Raw genomic sequence first — 19,564 nt, 5'->3', positions numbered from 1 at the left:
ATCAAAACCCCTTAATAACATTCTCTGGTCTTTTCGATTTTATGACCTGACCACTCTACAACATTATCTGACCACTAGAACATTGTATAACCCTTTGACATTATTTTGGCCCAATAAAACATTCTCTTACCCCTCTATGTCGTCTTCATCCGTCTCATTGGCTTTGTGGGGAGTCTTGATATTGTCCCCCTTCCCCACCACGGCGATGTCACACTTGATGTAACCTTTGCACCCCGCTGTGATGTCATCAGGGTCAGACAGCATGGCCCACTTGTGGTAGAACTGGTGCTCTGTGACACAGGTGTCAACAAATCATCTATTAATTCAAACAATTAATCATAATGTATCCTTATAAGAGGTTCTGAGACATTATGGGTCCAGTCTCAGCACCCTTACCAGGCTGGGAGTAGACTGTGCCAACATCTAGCTTGAAGGTGCCAAACAAGGTTCCACTCCGCAGCAGGTTCTTGGAGTGGATCACCTAGTGAAAGACAGAGGAGAACATATAGAATATACTGCAAACATATGCGCTACATTAGATCTGCCATAGAGACTGTTCATCTTGGTGTTGTTTTGGAAGCAGTTGAGTGGAGTAGGGTTGGGTTCATGCTCATAGACTGCTACTGTAAAGAGAAAGATTGAGTAGGTGTGTGTGTGACTGTGTGTGGGTATAAGATATGTATGCCACTTACTGAGAGCTTGAGGATCTTGTCAAACATGACATCTGGTGGGACGTGGAAGTCAAAGACAAAATACTGTGGGGAGAAGATAAGACATTATGAGATGTGACAAATACCTTAGCCTTACTCTCTATCAAATGACCCATGTTGTACCTTGGGATGATCATTCCATTGTGTTCAGGAGATTCAAAGGATTCAAAGGTTCAATTGAATAAATCAACCTGATAATGATTCAAGGATCATGGACACAACAGACATGTTTCTACAGAATACAACCAATGATGATTAAATGAACATACTTTCAGCATCGGTTGAATCAATTCTGTGTAGCGTCCAGGTTAATCTTATTTAATACAAGGGTAATTCGTACTGATTAACATGCTTTTCACTCTAGCTGGATCAGGGCATCGACTGAATAATGCTTTCATGTTTTGCTCAGCCTCCCTCTCATGAAATAAGAGTGTAATGTGTAGAGCCCTGCTGAGCCCTTACAGGCAGAGGCTTTGATCTGAACAGAGCCAGCCTGGTGTTGAGACTCTGGACAGAGCCAGCCTGGTGTTGAGACTCTGTACAGAGCCAGCCTGGTGTTGAGACTCTGGACAGAGCCAGCCTGGTGTTGAGACTCTGGACAGAGCCAGCCTGGTGTTTAGACTCTGGACAGAGCCAGCCTGGTGTTGAGACTCTGGACAGAGCCAGCCTGGTGTTGAGACTCTGGACAGAGCCAGCCTGGTGTTGAGACTCTGGACAGAGCCAGCCTGGTGTTGAGACTCTGGACTGGGACTGGCTGCTCTTCTCACAGTTTCAACTCAATTACACACATACTATAGAAGAGAGGGAGGGAGGGAGAGAGAGAGAGAGACAGAGAGACAGAGAGACAGAGAGAGAGGGAGGAGTCGAGGGAGGGAGGGAAGGAGGGACAAAGAAAAAGAGAGTGGGGGAGAGAGAAAGGGAGAGATAGAGAGAGGGAGGAGGCGAGGGACAAAGAGAAAGGGGGAGATAGAAAGAGAGAGAGACGCACTTACCTCATTGTAGTAGGGGCAGTTGGTGGATTCCTTCATGGAGGTGTACTTCTTGTCTTCCCCAATCTCCACACAGACCACAGGGTCCATGTTTAGGCCTACCAGCTGCCTGGCCTCGACCACTGTGATGCTAATCTAATACGTTGCAAAATACAGAACATTTTCTTAAGGAAACAGGTTTTTCGGAAATCCCGGTTGGAGGATTATAGGAGTCAGAAGGGAATAAGCAGGTAGGTAATATTCTAGCCGGGATTCATTTTACTCCAAAACCTTCCATCTAAAGGTGAGTAAATGCACCATAACAAAAGGGTACCAAGCAAGACAATCAAGATGAAAAGTCAAACTGGAGGTTTTGACTAAAGAGGCGACTCCTGTCCCTGAAGGTTAATTATACCTTTATACCTTTACTAAAGAGCCCAGCACAGTGCAAGGCACACAGTCTGTGCTGTGAACATCTCGGTGTGCAGAGTTGTGGTTTGTGGTCACAGAGACTGGTACATGAATGTATATAGGCCAGTGTGCTGTTGCTGGCAGGGGAGAGTAGCCGCAGCCTGAAGTTAGGCTACATTAATGAGCTGCCATCTTTTGTTCTAACCACCCAGTCTTCACACTATGCCCTATCCATTCATCCCTACTGGAGTCAGTCAATTGGGATCCTAATAAAATCCAAGAAAAAAAAACCTCTCTCCACGAACTGCAGCAGCTATTGTGTAATAGAGCTAAGGATGCATAGATACAGTGAAGACAAACACACACAGCTGGCAGGGGTAGGGTTAAGCCTTGTCTGCCTTTAGGGGCTAGTTGTTAAACAAACTGGACAGGCATGGTTACATTTAACCACAGTGTATACAATATACATTTCCAGCAGTGACTGTAGTCGTGGTAATTCCTTTCCTCCTCTCACCTGGTAATCCACAGGCCTCCCAGAACTAGGTTCCATCTTGATATCAGGCTTTGACCTGAGAGCGTCAAGAAGACACAAACCAGAGCAGTTGACTATTTACTCAATTTGGTATAGTGTGGGTTATAAACATGAATAAGAGTGTTATAAAGGGTCAATGAATCGTTGCACGAGCAGATGTAGAGCAAGTACACAGTACACTGACCTCTTGTTGGAGACATTGGTGGTGACGGCGGTGACGGACGCCAGGGAGATGCAGTCTGGGTCCAGACCACCAAACCCTCCCAGACGCAAGGCCTTCCTGTCCAGATCCTCCATGTCCAGGGTGGCTGGCTCATCTGTGGGATGCCATCACAATAACCCATGTGAGTTTATGCCAAGGGGTTGGCAACCCTCCTCCTGGAGATTCACTGGGATATCTCTGCTCTAACACACCTGATTCAGCATAACAAGGTCTGGAATATCAGCTGATTAGTAAAAGCATACCCTTCTTATCAAGGTCTGGATAATAAGCTGATTAGTAAAAGCCTACCCTCATTATCAAGGTCTGGATAATAAGCTGGTTAGTAAAAGCCTACCCTCATTATCAAGGTCTGGATAATAATCTGGTTAGTAAAAGCCTACCCTCATTATCAAGGTCTGGATAATAAGCTGATTAGTAAAAGCCTACCCTCATTATCAAGGTCTGGATAATAAGCTGGTTAGTAAAAGCCTACCCGTTTTGTCAAGGTCTGGATAATAAGCTGGTTAGTAAAAGCCTACCCTCATTATCAAGGTCTGGATAATAAGATGGTTAGTATAGGCCTACCCTTCTTATCAAAGTCTGGATAAGGCGCTGATAAGTAAAAGCCTACCCTTTTTTTCAAGGTCTGTATGAGCAGCTGATAAGTAAAAGCCTACCCTTCTTATCAAGGTTTGGATAATCAGCTGGTTAGTAAAAGCCTACCTTTCTTGTGGTCATCTCTGGAGCTCTTGGTCTTGTGGAGCTTCATGGCTGAGAATACCCCTTTCCCTGCTCTGATGGAGAAATAGAAAGAAACTACTGAAATCCGACACAGTGAAATCAGGTCAAATATCTGGGAAGAGCTCCCACTTTTGGACTAATGGCAAAGACAATTTCCCAAATTTCATGAACTGCTGTCATTATGCTGTCATTAGGAGGACTTTGCTGACTCTCTTAGTTAACCTTTATATTCGTCTAAGGAGGAGCTCATTCAAGAAAGAACCATGTGAGTACATGATGAAAACTGACAGTAACTAACTAAACCCTACACCAATGTAACACACTGCACCGTCAGGATGGAAACATTTTGCAGAGATGAACATCGCATTGATGAGACAGTCTCTAAACTCCCCGACCCCCATCACAATAGAAACCAGGGGTGTCCAATAACACCACACAGATATTACAGAGGATCACATATCACCACCACAACAAAGGCTGTGATGTCACTGCCGGACCGGCAAATGAAGGGCCTTAATAATTAAAAATGATGTGCGTGACCGTCCAATTAGCTGCGGATATGGATACATGTCAGATAGAAGATGAAAGGGAGGTTTTCAATTTGTCTGCTCAAGCAGTGAAGCAGTCAATCAGAGTGAAATGTCTGCTTTCTGTCTTTTCTTTCATTAATTCACTGATATCTATCTAACCCTCTTTTGATAAGAACCAGAAAATGAAGGAGATAAAATGGAATGGTCTTTTAAGAATAGATATCATATTACACCCTATTCAATATGACAGGTTTGGGAGGATAAATTGGAAATGGAAAATCCTTCAGAAAGAAGCAAAATGATTTAGACTACAAAAGACTTAGCAATTGTTCACTCAAGGCTGGTGTCTATAAAGCCAGGTTCAAGGTGTAGCTATAGTTCTCCTAATCATTTCAAATCAAGTTCAAACACGTTGAAGGCAGAACAGACTTACATTTTTTTTAAACAATCAAAAAAATATGAATGGAAAGCCTTGGAAGTCTTGATTCTGTGTGTTCAACTGACAAGCATATCGAATCACCTAGCAACTGTGCTACTATCCTGCCGTCTATTATTGACCATCTAACAATGCAAATATTTAGATTGTAATATTTGTAAAAACAAAACCAATAGCACCTCAAAACAACCCAAGAATAGAATCATCAGGTGTTGACTACAGCCTCAATCAGATGAACAGACATTTAAGCAGCTCAAGTGGTTCATACATACCCTGGGTCCAAACCCAGCTCGGGATGACAACACTAGCACCTTCTCGCCCTGCTGCTCAGCAGAATACGCTTCACTCATTCACTCTATTCCATATTAGCAGTTCCTTCCATAGACAAGTAGGTCAAGAGGTACACAGGGAGGAAAGGAGACAGAGGAGGGAAAGGAAGAGGCAGGTGAGAGGATGAATCTGAGGCTGGAGGAGATACAGTAGTGCAGAAGCTGCTATAGGGTTGGGGAGGAGGGAGCAGGGAGGAGGGGGAAGGGAGCAGGGAGCAGGGAGGAGGGAGCATAAAGGAGGGAGGAGGAAGGAGGGAGCAGGGCAGAGGAAGGAGGGAGCAGGGAGGAAAGAGAAGGGAGCAGGGAGGAGGGAGGAGGGAGCAGGGAAGAAAGAGCAGGGAGGAGGGAGCAGGGAGCAGGGAGGAGGGAGAAGGGAGCAGGGGGGAGGGAGAAGGGAGAAGGGAGCAGGGAGGAGAGAGAAGGGAGCAGGGAGGAGGGTGGAGGGAGGAGGGAGGAGGGAGGAGGGAGCAGGGAGGAGGGAGAAGGGAGAAGGGAGAATGGAGAAGGGAGAAGGGAGCAGGGAGCAGGGGGAGAGGGCAGGGAACAGGGAGAAGGGAGCAGGGAGCAGGGAGAAGGGAGAAGGGGGAGGGAGGAGGGAGCAGGAGGCAGGGAGCAAGGAGGATGGAGGAGGGAGCAGGGATGAGGGAGGAGGGGAGGATGGAGGAGGGAGCAGGGAGGAGGGAGAAGGCAGAAGGGAGAAGGGAGAAGGGAGCAGGGAGGAGGGAGACGGGAGCAGGGAGGAGGGAGAAGGGAGCAGGGAGGAGGGGGGAGGGAGCAGGGAGGAGGGGGGAGGGAGAAGGGAGCAGGGAGGAGGGAGCAGGGAGCAGGATGGAGGGAGCAGGGATCAGGGAGGAGGGAGAAGGGAGCAAGGAGGAGGGTGGAGGGAGCAGGGAGGAGGGGGGAGGGAGCAGGGAGCAAGGAGCAGGGTGGAGGGAGCAGGGATCAGGGAGGAGGGAGGAGGGAGCAGGGAGCAGGGAGGAGGGAGCAGGGAGGAGGGAGCAGGGAGCAGGGAGGAGATAGGAGGGAGCATGGAGGAGGAAGGAGGAAGGAGGGAGGAGGGAGCATGGAGGAGGGAGGAGGAAGGAGGGAGCAGGGAGGAGGGAGGAAGAAGGAGGGAGGAGGGAGGAAGAAGGAGTGAGCAGGGAGGAAGGAGGAGGGAGCAGGGAGCAGGGAGGAGGGAGGAGGAAGGAGGGAGCAGGGGGAGGGAGGAGGAAGGAGGGAGCAGGGAGCAGGGAGGAGGGAGGAGGGAGGAGGGAGCATGGAGGAGGGAGAAGGAAGGAGGGAGCAGGGAGGAGGGAGGAGGAAGGAGGGAGCAGGGAGGAGGGAGCAGGGAGGAAAGAGGAGGGAGAAGGGAGCAGGAAGGAGGGGGGGGAGAAGGGAGCAGGGAGAAGGGGGGAGGGATCAGGGAGGAGGGAGGAGGGAGGAAAGAGGAGGGAGCAGGAAGGAGGGAGAAGGGAGAAGGGAGGAAAGAGGAGGGAGAAGGGAGCAGGGAGCAGGGAGGAGGGGGGAGGGAGCAGGGAGGAGGGAGCAGGGAGGAAAGAGGAGGGAGCAGGGAGCAGGAAGGAGGGAGAAGGGAGCAGGGAGGAAAGAGGAGGGAGAAGGGAGCAGGGAGCAGGGAGGAGGGGGGAGGGAGCAGGGAGCAGGGCGAAGGGGGAGGGAGCAGGGAGCAGGGAGAAGGGGGAGGGAGCAGGGAGGAGGGGGGAGGGAGCAGGGAGGAGGGAGGAAGAAGGAGGGAGGAGGGAGGAAGAAGGAGTGAGCAGGGAGGAAGGAGGAGGGAGCAGGGAGGAGGGAGGAGGAAGGAGGGAGCAGGGGGAGGGAGGAGGAAGGAGGGAGCAGGGAGCAGGGAGGAAGGAGGAGGGAGGAGGGAGCATGGAGGAGGGAGAAGGAAGGAGGGAGCAGGGAGGAGGGAGGAGGAAGGAGGGAGCAGGGAGGAGGGAGCAGGGAGGAAAGAGGAGGGAGCAGGAAGGAGGGAGAAGGGAGCAGAGAGGAAAGAGGAGGGAGAAGCGAGCAGGGAGCAGGGAGGAGGGGGAGGGAGCAGGGAGGAGGGAGCAGGGAGGAGGGAGAAGGGAGCAGGTGGGAGGGAGAAGGGAGAAGGGAGCAGGGAGGAGGGTGGAGGGAGGAGGGAGGAGGGAGGCGGGAGAAGGGAGCAGGGAGCAGGGAGAAGGGAGAAGGGAGAAGGGAGCAGGGAGAAGGGAGAAGGGAGAAGGGAGCAGGGAGCAGGGAGGAGGGAGCAGGGAGCAGGGGGAGAGGGCAGGGAACAGGGAGAAGGGAGCAGGGAGCTGGGAGAAGGGAGAAGGGGGAGGGAGGAGGGAGCAGGAGGCAGGGAGCAAGGAGGATGGAGGAGGGAGCAGGGAGGAGGGAGGAGGGAGCAGGGATGAGGGAGGAGGGGAGGATGGAGGAGGGAGCAGGGAGGAGGGAGAAGGCAGAAGGGAGAAGGGAGAAGGGAGAAGGGAGCAGGGAGGAGGGAGACGGAAGCAGGGAGGAGGGAGAAGGGAGCAAGGAGGAGGGGGGAGGGAGCAGGGAGGAGGGGGAGGGAGCAGGGAGGAGGGAGCAGGGAGCAGGGTGGAGGGAGCAGGGATCAGGGAGGAGGGAGAAGGGAGCAAAGAGGAGGGTGGAGGGAGCAGGGAGGAGGGGGGAGGGAGCAGGGAGCAGGGAGCAGGGTGGAGGGAGCAGGGATCAGGGAGGAGGGAGTAGGGAGCAGGGAGCAGGGAGGAGGGAGCAGGGAGGAGGGAGCAGGGAGCAGGGAGGAGGTAGGAGGGAGCATGGAGGAGGAAGGAGGAAGGAGGGAGGAGGGAGCATGGAGGAGGGAGGAGGCAGGAGGGAGCAGGGAGGAGGGAGGAAGAAGGAGGGAGGAGGGAGGAAGAAGGAGTGAGCAGGGAGGAAGGAGGAGGGAGCAGGGAGCAGGGAGGAGGGAGGAGGAAGGAGGGAGCAGGGGGAGGGAGGAGGAAGGAGGGAGCATGGAGGAGGGAGAAGGTAGGAGGGAGCAGGGAGGAGGGAGGAGGAAGGAGGGAGCAGGGAGGAGGGAGCAGGGAGGAAAGAGGAGGGAGAAGGGAGCAGGGAGGAGGGGGAGGGAGCAGGGAGCAGGGAGAAGGGGGGAGGGATCAGGGAGGAGGGAGCAGGGAGGAAAGAGGAGGGAGCAGGAAGGAGGGAGAAGTGAGAAGGGAGGAAAGAGGAGGGAGAAGGGAGCAGGGAGGAGGGGGAGGGAGCAGGGAGGAGGGAGCAGGGAGGAAAGAGGAGGGAGCAGGGAGCAGGAAGGAGGGAGAAGGGAGCAGGGAGGAAAGAGGAGGGAGAAGGGAGCAGGGAGCAGGGAGGAGGGGGGAGGGAGCAGGGAGCAGGGAGAAGGGGGAGGGAGCAGGGAGCAGGGAGAAGGGGGAGGGAGCAGGGAGGAAGGGGGAGGGAGCAGGGAGCAGGGGGAGGGAGCAGGGAGCAGGGAGGAGGGTGGAGGGAGGAGGGAGGAGGGAGGAGGGAGAAGGGAGCAGGGAGAAGGGGGGAGGGATCAGGGAGGAGGGAGCAGGGAGGAAAGAGGAGGGAGCAGGAAGGAGGGAGAAGGGAGAAGGGAGGAAAGAGGAGGGAGAAGGGAGCAGGGAGGAGGGGGGAGGGAGCAGGGAGGAGGGAGCAGGGAGGAAAGAGGAGGGAGCAGGGAGCAGGAAGGAGGGAGAAGGGAGCAGGGAGGAAAGAGGAGGGAGAAGGGAGCAGGGAGCAGGGAGGAGGGGGGAGGGAGCAGGGAGCAGGGAGAAGGGGGAGGGAGCAGGGAGGAGGGGGGAGGGAGCAGGGAGCAAGGGGGAGGGAGCAGGGAGCAGGGAGGAGGGTGGAGGGAGGAGGGAGGAGGGAGGAGGGAGGAGGGAGGAGGGAGAAGGGAGCAGGGAGTAGGGGGGAGGAAGGAGGGAGCAGGGAGGAGGGAGCAGGGAGGAAAGAGGAGGGAGAAGGGAGCAGGGAGGAGGGGGGAGGGAGCAGGGAGCAGGGAGAAGGGGGAGGGAGCAGGGAGGAGGGAGCAGGGAGGAAAGAGGAGGGAGCAGGAAGGAGGGAGAAGGGAGCAGAGAGGAAAGAGGAGGGAGAAGCGAGCAGGGAGCAGGGAGGAGGGGGAGGGAGCAGGGAGGAGGGAGAAGGGAGCAGGTGGGAGGGAGAAGGGAGAAGGGAGCAGGGAGGAGGGTGGAGGGAGGAGGGAGGAGGGAGAAGGGAGCAGGGAGCAGGGAGCAGGGAGAAGGGAGAAGGGAGAAGGGAGCAGGGAGAAGGGAGAAGGGAGAAGGGAGCAGGGAGGAGGGAGCAGGGAGCAGGGGGAGAGGGCAGGGAACAGGGAGAAGGGAGCAGGGAGCAGGGAGAAGGGAGAAGGGGGAGGGAGGAGGGAGCAGGAGGCAGGGAGCAAGGAGGATGGAGGAGGGAGCAGGGAGGAGGGAGCAGGGATGAGGGAGGAGGGGAGGATGGAGGAGGGAGCAGGGAGGAGGGAGAAGGCAGAAGGGAGAAGGGAGAAGGGAGAAGGGAGCAGGGAGGAGGGAGACGGAAGCAGGGAGGAGGGAGAAGGGAGCAAGGAGGAGGGGGGAGGGAGCAGGGAGGAGGGGGGAGGGAGCAGGGAGGAGGGAGCAGGGAGCAGGGTGGAGGGAGCAGGGATCAGGGAGGAGGGAGAAGGGAGCAAGGAGGAGGGTGGAGGGAGCAGGGAGGAGGGGGGAGGGAGCAGGGAGCAGGGAGCAGGGTGGAGGGAGCAGGGATCAGGGAGGAGGGAGTAGGGAGCAGGGAGCAGGGAGGAGGGAGCAGGGAGGAGGGAGCAGGGAGCAGGGAGGAGATAGGAGGGAGCATGGAGGAGGAAGGAGGAAGGAGGGAGGAGGGAGCATGGAGGAGGGAGGAGGAAGGAGGGAGCAGGGAGGAGGGAGGAAGAAGGAGGGAGGAGGGAGGAAGAAGGAGTGAGCAGGGAGGAAGGAGGAGGGAGCAGGGAGCAGGGAGGAGGGAGGAGGAAGGAGGGAGCAGGGGGAGGGAGGAGGAAGGAGGGAGCATGGAGGAGGGAGAAGGAAGGAGGGAGCAGGGAGGAGGGAGGAGGAAGGAGGGAGCAGGGAGGAGGGAGCAGGGAGGAAAGAGGAGGGAGAAGGGAGCAGGGAGGAGGGGGGAGGGAGCAGGGAGCAGGGAGAAGGGGGGAGGGATCAAGGAGGAGGGAGCAGGGAGGAAAGAGGAGGGAGCAGGAAGGAGGGAGAAGGGAGAAGGGAGGAAAGAGGAGGGAGAAGGGAGCAGGGAGGAGGGGGGAGGGAGCAGGGAGGAGGGAGCAGGGAGGAAAGAGGAGGGAGCAGGGAGCAGGAAGGAGGGAGAAGGGAGCAGGGAGGAGGGAGCAGGGAGGAAAGAGGAGGGAGAAGGGAGCAGGGAGGAGGGGGGAGGGAGCAGGGAGCAGGGAGAAGGGGGGAGGGATCAGGGAGGAGGGAGCAGGGAGGAGGGAGGAGGAAGGAGGGAGCAGGGAGGAGGGAGCAGGGAGGAAAGAGGAGGGAGAAGGGAGCAGGGAGGAGGGGGGAGGGAGCAGGGAGCAGGGAGAAGGGGGGAGGGATCAGGGAGGAGGGAGCAGGGAGGAAAGAGGAGGGAGCAGGAAGGAGGGAGAAGGGAGAAGGGAGGAAAGAGGAGGGAGAAGGGAGCAGGGAGGAGGGGGGAGGGAGCAGGGAGGAAAGAGGAGGGAGCAGGGAGCAGGAAGGAGGGAGAAGGGAGCAGGGAGGAAAGAGGAGGGAGAAGGGAGCAGGGAGCAGGGAGGAGGGGGGAGGGAGCAGGGAGCAGGGAGAAGGGGGAGGGAGCAGGGAGCAGGGAGAAGGGGGAGGGAGCAGGGAGGAGGGGGGAGGGAGCAGGGAGCAGGGGGGAGGGAGCAGGGAGCAGGGAGGAGGGAGGAGGGAGGAGGGAGGAGGGAGAAGGGAGCAGGGAGTAGGGGGGAGGGAGCAGGGAGCAGGGAGAAGGGAGAAGGGAGAAGGGAGAAGGGAGAAGGGAGGAGGGAGCAGGGAGCAGGGGGAGATGGCAGGGAACAGGGAGAAGGGAGCAGGGAGCAGGGAGAAGGGAGAAGGGGGAGGGAGGAGGGAGCAGGAGGCAGGGAGCAAGGAGAATGGAGGAGGGAGCAGGGAGGAGGGAGGAGGGAGCAGGGATGAGGGAGGAGGGGAGGATGGAGGAGGGAGCAGGGAGGAGGGAGAAGGCAGAAGGGAGAAGGGAGAAAGAAGGAGGGAGGAGGGAGGAAGAAGGAGTGAGCAGGGAGGAAGGAGGAGGGAGCAGGGAGGAGGGAGGAGGAAGGAGGGAGCAGGGGGAGGGAGGAGGAAGGAGGGAGCAGGGAGCAGGGTGGAAGGAGGATGGAGGAGGGAGGAGGGAGCATGGAGGAGGGAGAAGGAAGGAGGGAGCAGGGAGGAGGGAGGAGGAAGGAGGGAGCAGGGAGGAGGGAGCAGGGAGGAAAGATGAGGGAGAAGGGAGCAGGGAGGAGGGGGGAGGGAGCAGGGAGCAGGGAGAAGGGGGGAGGGAGCAGGGAGGAGGGAGGAGGGAGCAGGGAGGAAAGAGGAGGGAGCAGGAAGGAGGGAGAAGGGAGCAGGGAGGAAAGAAGAGGGAGAAGTGAGCAGGGAGCAGGGAGGAGGGGGAGGGAGCAGGGAGGAGGGAGCAGGGAGGAGGGAGAAGGGAGCAGGGAGCAGGAAGGAGGGAGAATGGAGCAGGGAGGAAAGAGGAGGGAGAAGGGAGCAGGGAGGAGGGGGGGGGGAGCAGGGAGGTGGGGGGAGGGAGCAGGGAGCAGGGAGAAGGGGGAGGGAGGAGGGAGCAGGGAGCAGGGTGGAAGGAGGATGGAGGAGGGAGGAGGGAGCATGGAGGAGGGAGAAGGAAGGAGGGAGCAGGGAGGAGGAAGGAGGGAGCAGGGAGGAGGGAGCAGGGAGGAAAGATGAGGGAGAAGGGAGCAGGGAGGAGGGGGGAGGGAGCAGGGAGCAGGGAGAAGGGGGGAGGGAGCAGGGAGGAGGGAGCAGGGAGGAAAGAGGAGGGAGCAGGAAGGAGGGAGAAGGGAGCAGGGAGGAAAGAAGAGGGAGAAGCGAGCAGGGAGCAGGGAGGAGGGGGGAGGGAGCAGGGAGGAGGGAGCAGGGAGGAGGGAGAAGGGAGCAGGGAGCAGGAAGGAGGGAGAATGGAGCAGGGAGGAAAGAGGAGGGAGAAGGGAGCAGGGAGGAGGGGGGAGGGAGCAGGGAGGTGGGGGGAGGGAGCAGGGAGCAGGGAGAAGGGGGAGGGAGCAGGGAGCAGAGAGAAGGGGGAGGGAGCAGGGAGGAGGGGGGAGGGAGCAGGGAAAAGGGGGAGGGAGCAGGGAGCAGGGAGGAGGTGGAGCGCTGACAACCAAATAATACGAGTGTAGCCAATCATGGCAAGGAGCACTAATACAGTACACACTGAAGCACAGACATACACACACACATATGCACGCAAACACATAAGCATTTTGCTACACAGTAGCATTTCGCTACACCCGCAATAACATCTACTTAACACGTATATGTGAACAATAAAATGTGATTTGATTTCACACTGTGGTGGTTAAAGAAGTATTTTGGGCTCTCACTTTGTCAGAGCAGAGAGTTTTTTATTTGTATCATTTTTTCAGACCGCTACTGTTGAATGAACTGGGAGGACTAAAGAGGTAAGTTTGGATCACAGAGCCTTATTACAGACAGCAGGGACAAGATGGAGGGGATGAAACTGGAGCAGACAGACTCAGGAAGCTGCCTGTCAGTAAACCGCAGAGAGCTGTCACCAGGGATGAAAACTAACAGAGAAATGGGCTCAATACACTTTAACACCCTGTAACAAAGAGACCAGAGACACTCTAAGAAAGTTCCCAACACTACAACAGAAAAGCATAGAGCCGACTGAGTGATATACACTTCTCTGTTCCTCTTTTTCCAGCCTTCTCATTTCCTTTTATAGTGAATGCAGATGGGGAATAAGAGAGTAGCTAACCAACATCATTATCTTTAGAGAGAGGCCGTGTCTGAGTGAGAGAAAGACAACAGAAATTGATTGGAAGGCTTTCGGCTTTTTGCTGTTGTTGTTTAATCAGTGACCCGGTGTCTCTAGTTTAATGGTGAGGGTAGAGATGGGGCTGTGTGAGACTGGATGAAAGATCAGTGAGCAGGCAGAGAGATGGAGTGATGCAAGGTGGAAATGAAAAAGTGACTGAACTTCAGTAAAGGGTCGATCTGAACAAATAGAAGAAGATGAATCTGCTAGAAGGGGAATTCATCCACTGAGGTGATGGAATGAATGATGTCTTATAAAGTATAATACAAGTACTAAAGGGTGTGCTATGAAGTCTTAATGAGCAAAGCTCTGTGTGACAAAGTACCTGTTTGTCTGTCCTTCTTTTCCCTTTGAACTGAAATGGGAAAACAAACCCACATCAAAATCACATCAAACCAGTCAAAACCACACAAACTGTATGCTTGAATCAGGTTGTAGAGTAGCCTCAGACAAGCCATCAACTACTAAGGTATGTGCAGCACGGCACCATAGCCCACTAGTGCTTCAGCTTCAGTACCACATAGTCCAGGAATAGAACTTCCATAGCAGACTCAGCAAACAAATAATCCCCACAGCAGATCACTACAGCAGTACAAACTGAGAGAATCATAGTCCGATGCTGCATTGGGCTACAGCCCTTTGCAGTAAGCATGTAGCAGGTGTTCTTAAACCCATCAAACCAACATCAATAATTGATCAATAACTCGCCCTCTGCTACCGACCATGACGGTTAATACTGATCATTATTATGGTGTGATTTGTCACAAGGTCTAATAAAAAGCAATACTTTGTGTTCAGTATTGGTAAATAATTAATAAGAGTGCTTTTGCTGTTTTATCATGATTCATGAGGTACATAATAAGAGAATGAACAGCAACCCTAACTGGTACTCTGATAATGTCTCAGTACTGTTACTCTTAGGGTCTGACTCTTGAGGTTGTAGGATCAATAAAACATAATGAGCGTTGTAGTAATATTGACACAGAGTTAGAGAGAGAGAGAGAGAGAGAGAGAGAGAGAGAGAGAAAGGAGAGAGAGAGAGAGTTGAGAGAGAGAGAGAGAGAGAGAGAAAGGAGAGAGAGAGAGAGTTGAGAGAGAGTGAAAGGAGAGAGAGAGAGAGTTGAGAGAGAGTTGAGAGAGAGAGAGAGAGAGGCAGAAAAGAAAGAATGGTCAGTGTAAGAGAAAATCAAACTAGGGAAATTGAATATAAATACAGAAAAAAAATAATTGAACTGCAGGTCATCAATAATGAACCGCCCCTAAGCTCTGCTCTGCTCTGCTTGCTCGGCTGAACGGAGCTGAATAGCCTCTCTCCCAAACACACACACACACAGTGTTCTCTCAGGAGTGTCCCGTGATCAGACGGTCGGACAATGATCAGGTAAACCTGAGAACCAGAGCAGTGGTTATTATTTGAGCAATATTATTCATTGGGACGGCAGGTAGCCCAGTGGTTAGAGCGTTGGACTAGTAACCGAAAGTTTGCAAGATCAAATCCCTGAGCTGACAAGGTAAAAATCAGTTGTTCTGCCCCTGAATAAGGCAATTAATCCACTGTTCCTAGGCTGTCATTGAAGATAAGAACTTGTTCTTAACTGAATTGCCTAGTAAAATACTTATCCCTGGAAAAGTTTTTCTAAATCTCTATTTTAAATACAATTATGATACAAGACTTTCCTTCTCCTCTGTGTATTTGTAATAAGAGCAGTATTCTGGGCTGCTGTGGTATTTATTTCTTCATTAGTGTCACACAGTAAGTGGCTAGAACAATCAGTGGGACGCAGGAAATCATGAAAGAGAAACAGCATTCCATTAGTATTTGCATGTGCAGATGCCTACTTGTTGGAGATGTAAATAATTGAATGCCTAACAAACGATGACAGAAAGAGAAAGAGAGAAATAACGGGAGGAGGAAGAGAGATTTGAGAGAAACAATTCAGCAGTTGACTGGGGAAGGAGGGAGGAGGAAGGAGGGAGGAGAGGCTGAATAGCAGAGGTGGTTAACTTTCAACAGGCTTTCTCTGAATACCCCTCTGTTTTAAAATGTTCATTCTGCTCAACCCCAAAAGAGTCTGGTATTGAGTGGTGATCTATTCCCACACCATGGCTTTGGACAGGAAGTCAGGGAGGGTCATTCAGTCAGTCAACATGTGGGAGGAACACAATGGCACATAATGCACAGGCAATACACCACAGCAAGACACTACAAAACACAAAACACTGCACTCAGACAGAAGGCCTTGAGGAAAAACAGTGACATAAAACACAACACGGAACATTGAGGAGTTGTAAGAGAATCTAAAGTTACCTCTACAACTATAGCATTTGATGTCTACAACTAAAGCTCTAACCGACTAGAAGTACTTCAAACAAGACACAGCTTCAAACCAAGAACACATTGCTACAGTAGCAATCAAAGACTCCAGAACATTCTACCAGTGCTACTGTAAGTTCACATAGACCTCATATGAATAAAGACCCTTAAGTCTACGTTAAAGACATAAAATACTTCCTAGATCTGTCATTTGTTGGCACTGCCGTGTGATACACTGATACAGATGAAAAGACTCCACAACACAACACCATCACAATGCTGTTTGATGTGCCACCAACCTGTTGCATTGTGGGTATGATCAAAGGTGGCCTTTGAAAGCATGACGACCCCAGGCTGGCACAGAATGAGCTTGCTTACATCCCAACACAAAACTAACAAAATGATTGAACGAATTAAACAAAAACCAAAGGAATACATGTTATATAAGTTTACACCAGCTCCTGACAGAGCTGGTGCAACTGCGTCAGGTTTGAAGGCCTTGCTCGCATATGCCTTTTCAGTTCTGCCCACAAATTATCTATAGGATTGAGGTCAGGGCTTTGTGATGGCCACTCCAATACCTTGACTTTGTTGTCCTTAAGCCATTTTGCCACAACTTTGGAAATATGCTTGGGATCATTGTCCATTTGGAAGACCCATTTGTGACCAAGCTTTAACTGATGTCTTGAGCTGTTGCTTCAATATATCCACATAATTTTCCATCCTCATGATGCCATCTATTTTGTGAAGTGCACCAGTCCCTCCTGCAGCAAGAGTCAGACCCACCCCCACAACATGATGCTGCCACGCCCATGCTTCATGGTTGGGATGGTGTTCTTCGGCTTGCAAGCATCCCCCTTTTTCCTCCAAACATAACAATGGTCATTATGGCCAAACAGTTCTATTTTTGTTTAATCAGACCAGAGGACATTTCTCCAAAAAGTACGATCTTTGTCCCCATGTGCAGTTGCAAACCGTAGTCTGGCTTTTTTATGGCGGTTTTGGAGAAGTGGCTTCTTCCTTGCTGACTGGCCTTTCAGGTTATGTCGATATAGGACTCGTTTTACTGTGGATATAGATACTTTTGTACCTGTTTCCTCCAGCATCTTCACAAGGTCCTTTGCTGTTGTTCTCGGATTGATTTGCACTTTTCGCACCAAAGTCCATTCATCTCTAGGAGACAGAATGCATCTCCTTCCTGAGCGGTATGACAGCTGCGAGGTCCCATGGTGTTTAACTTGCATACTATTGTTTGTACAGATGAACGTGGTACCTTCAGGCGTTTGGAAATTGCTCCCAAGGATGAACCAGACTTGTGGAGGTCTACAATTTTTGCTGATTTCTTTTGATTTTCCCATAATGTCAAGCAAAGAGGCACTGAGTTTGGAGGTAGGCCTTGAAATACATCCACAGATACACCTTCAATTGACTCAAATAATGTCAATTAGCCTATCAGAAGCTTCTAAAGCCATGACATCATTTTCTGGAATTTTACAAGCTGTTTAAAGGCACAGTCAGCTTAGTGTCTGTAAACTTCTGACCCACTGGAATTGTGATACAGTGAATTATAAGTGAAATAATCTGTCTGTAAACAATTGTTGGAAAAATGACTTGTGTCCTGCACAAAGTATATGTCCTAACCGACTTGCCAAAACTATAACAAGAAATTTGTGGAGTGGTTGAAAAACGAGTTTTAACTACTCCAACCTAAGTGTACGTAAACCTCCGACTTCAACTGTAGTTCCCGGACCAGAAATACATCCTTCTGGAGTGGCAGAGAAGGGGGCAAAGCCTGGAGCTGTGTTCCCGTGGGGTTACGTTGGTAGAGCATGGCACTTGCAATGCCAGTGATGTGGGTTCAATTCCCAGGGGGGACCAGTACACAAATGTATGCACTGGCTGCATCCCCTTTGACTTCAGAATGCAGTTTCCTCTTCAAGAAGCCAACACTTGACTCCTCTGATGTGAAAAACTACTGATCGTTATCTCTTCTTCCTTTTCTTTCCAAAACACTTGAGCATGCCGTCTCTGACCAACTCTCTTGCTATCTGTCTCAGAAGAATATTCTTGACACTAACCAGTCAAGCTTCAAGACGGATCACTCAACAGAGACTGCTCTTCTCTGCATGTGTCACAGAGGCTCTCCACACTGCTAAAGCGCTCATCTCTGCATGCCTGGCAGATATCTCAGCTTGGATGTCGGCCCACCACCTCAAGCTCGGCAAGACAGAGCTGCTCTTCCCCCCGGGGAAGGCCTGCCCTCTCCAAGACCTCTCCATCACAGTTGACAACTCCACGGTGTCCCCCTCTCAGAGTGCAAAGAACCTTGGCGTGACCCTGGACAACACCCTGTTGTTCTCTGCAAACATTAAAGCAGTGACTCGCTCCTGCAGGTTCATGCTCTACAACATTCTAGACCCCATCTCACACAGGTGCTAATCCAGGCACTTGTCATCTCCTGTCCGGACTAGTGCAACTCACTGTTGGCTGGGCTCCTGCTTTTTATATTTTAAACGTTTTATTAAACCTTTGTTTACCTAGGTAAGTCAGTTAAGAACAAATTCTCATTTAAAATGACAGCCTACCCCAGGCCAAACCCAGACGATGCTGTGCCAATTATGCACCGCCCTACGGGACTCCCAATCTCGTCCGGGATGTGATACAGCCTGGATCTAACCTGGGACTGTAATGACACCTATTATACTGAGATGCAGGGCCTTAGACCACTGCGCCACTTGGGAACCTTGTGCTATCAAAACCCTGCAACTTCTCCAGAACACTGCAGCCCAACTGGTGCTCAACAGTCCCAAGTTCTCCCATGTCACCACGCTCCTCTGCACTCTCCACAGGCTTCCAGACGAAGCTTGCATCCACTAAAAGACCATGTCACTTGCAAGAGGAACTGCCCCTCCCTACCCTCAGGCTATGCTCAAAACCCTACACCCCAACCCGAGCATTCCATTCTGCCACATCTGGTCTCTTGGCCCTCCCACCCCTATCTTCACCCCAGTTCCAATTCAGCCCAGTCCAAGCTCTATTCTGTCCTGGCAGTCCAATGGTGGAACAAGCTTCCCCCTGAAGCTAGGACAGCAGAGTCCCTGCCAATCTTCCGAAAACCTCTGAAACCCTACAAAGAGTATCTTACATAATCCGACAGCACCCCCCCTCACACTACCTCCTTAGCTATTTTAAGATTAATGCACTAACTGTAAGTAGCTCTAGATAAGAGTGTCTGCCAAATGACTCAAATGTCATTGTAAACTGGTGTGTGTGTGTGTGTGTGTGTGTGTGTGTGTGTGTGTGTGTGTGTGTGTGTGTGTGTGTGTGTGTGTGTGTGTGTGTGTGTGCGTGTGCGTGTGCGCGTGCGCGTGCGCGTGTGTGTGTGTGCAATCAATGGGATACAGTGCAATTAAAAGGCCAGTGAAACCCCTTTCTCATGTTTCTTATCTATCACTTTACCATGGTAGCTCAGACCTGAAGACCGCACACACACACACACACACACCCACCCAACCAACTCCATCTCTCTCTTATCCTTTGTCTATGCCAATGTCAGAAGAACAGAAGTCCTTCCTAAACTGTACCAATGTTGGAATTTGGGATGACCTTTAAACCACATGTAATGCTATCATTACAGACAGGGTGGTCTAAGTTGCACCAGTAAACTACACAGTCTTCATCTTCTGTTTGATATGTACTGTACAAGGCTCTAACTCTCATTAACTCTGACCCAAATCTGGCTGCTCAATAAGGTTAGGATTATGTCTCTTAGCCTTCTGCTTCTCCCCTGATCTATTGTACGGTAGGCAATAAAATCATCTTAATGAATCTCCCACACACCAGATTCCTCTAGCAATAAAAACATCTTAATTAACAGTCTATTGACTGGAAGTATAACTTGAGCTTGAGCTTTCTCCTAGGTTTAGGACAGACACTTCAAAACCTTATTCCTTATGATACATTTTTTTCACTGCCTGTTTTGCCATTTATGAATGTGTTATTCAATGGGTTTAAAATCGCTAAATTATCCATGGTATGACCATCTTAATACAGTTCCATATCCTAGCCTGGTAATAAAACCATCTTAATACAGTTCCCTATGCTAGCCTGGTAATAAAACCCTCTTAATACAGTTCCATATGCTAGCCTGGTAATAAAACCCTCTTAATACAGTTCCATATGCTAGCCTGGCAATAAAAACATCTTAATACAGTTCCCTATGCTAGCCTGGTAATAAAACCATCTTAATACAGTTCCATATCCTAGCCTGGCAATAAAACCATCATAATAAAGTTCCATATCCTAGCCTGGTAAGAAAACCATCTTAATACAGTTCCATATGCTAGCCTGGCAATAAAACCATCGTAATACAGTTCCATATGCTAGCCTGGCAATACAACCATCATAA

The 19,564-nt window shown here is 52.0% G+C and overlaps 1 protein-coding gene across 1 annotated transcript in view; it reads right to left on the bottom strand.

Annotated features, from left to right (window-relative positions):
* The window catches only part of LOC139407283 (otoferlin-like), a 126,012-nt gene that overhangs the window by 53,222 nt on the left and 53,226 nt on the right, over positions 1 to 19,564 (bottom strand). The window contains exons 6-12 of the mRNA XM_071150925.1: positions 3,547 to 3,617; positions 2,806 to 2,938; positions 2,604 to 2,658; positions 1,703 to 1,834; positions 693 to 755; positions 397 to 481; positions 131 to 290 (exon numbers count right to left, since the gene is read on the bottom strand). Of these exons, the coding sequence (XP_071007026.1) occupies positions 131 to 290; positions 397 to 481; positions 693 to 755; positions 1,703 to 1,834; positions 2,604 to 2,658; positions 2,806 to 2,938; positions 3,547 to 3,617 (699 nt within the window). The remainder of the gene's footprint in view (positions 1 to 130; positions 291 to 396; positions 482 to 692; positions 756 to 1,702; positions 1,835 to 2,603; positions 2,659 to 2,805; positions 2,939 to 3,546; positions 3,618 to 19,564) is intronic.

The sequence above is a fragment of the Oncorhynchus clarkii genome, chromosome 4 (genome assembly GCF_045791955.1).
Source record: "Oncorhynchus clarkii lewisi isolate Uvic-CL-2024 chromosome 4, UVic_Ocla_1.0, whole genome shotgun sequence".
NCBI lineage: Eukaryota > Metazoa > Chordata > Actinopteri > Salmoniformes > Salmonidae > Oncorhynchus > Oncorhynchus clarkii.
This window is presented reverse-complemented; position numbering and strand designations above follow the sequence as displayed.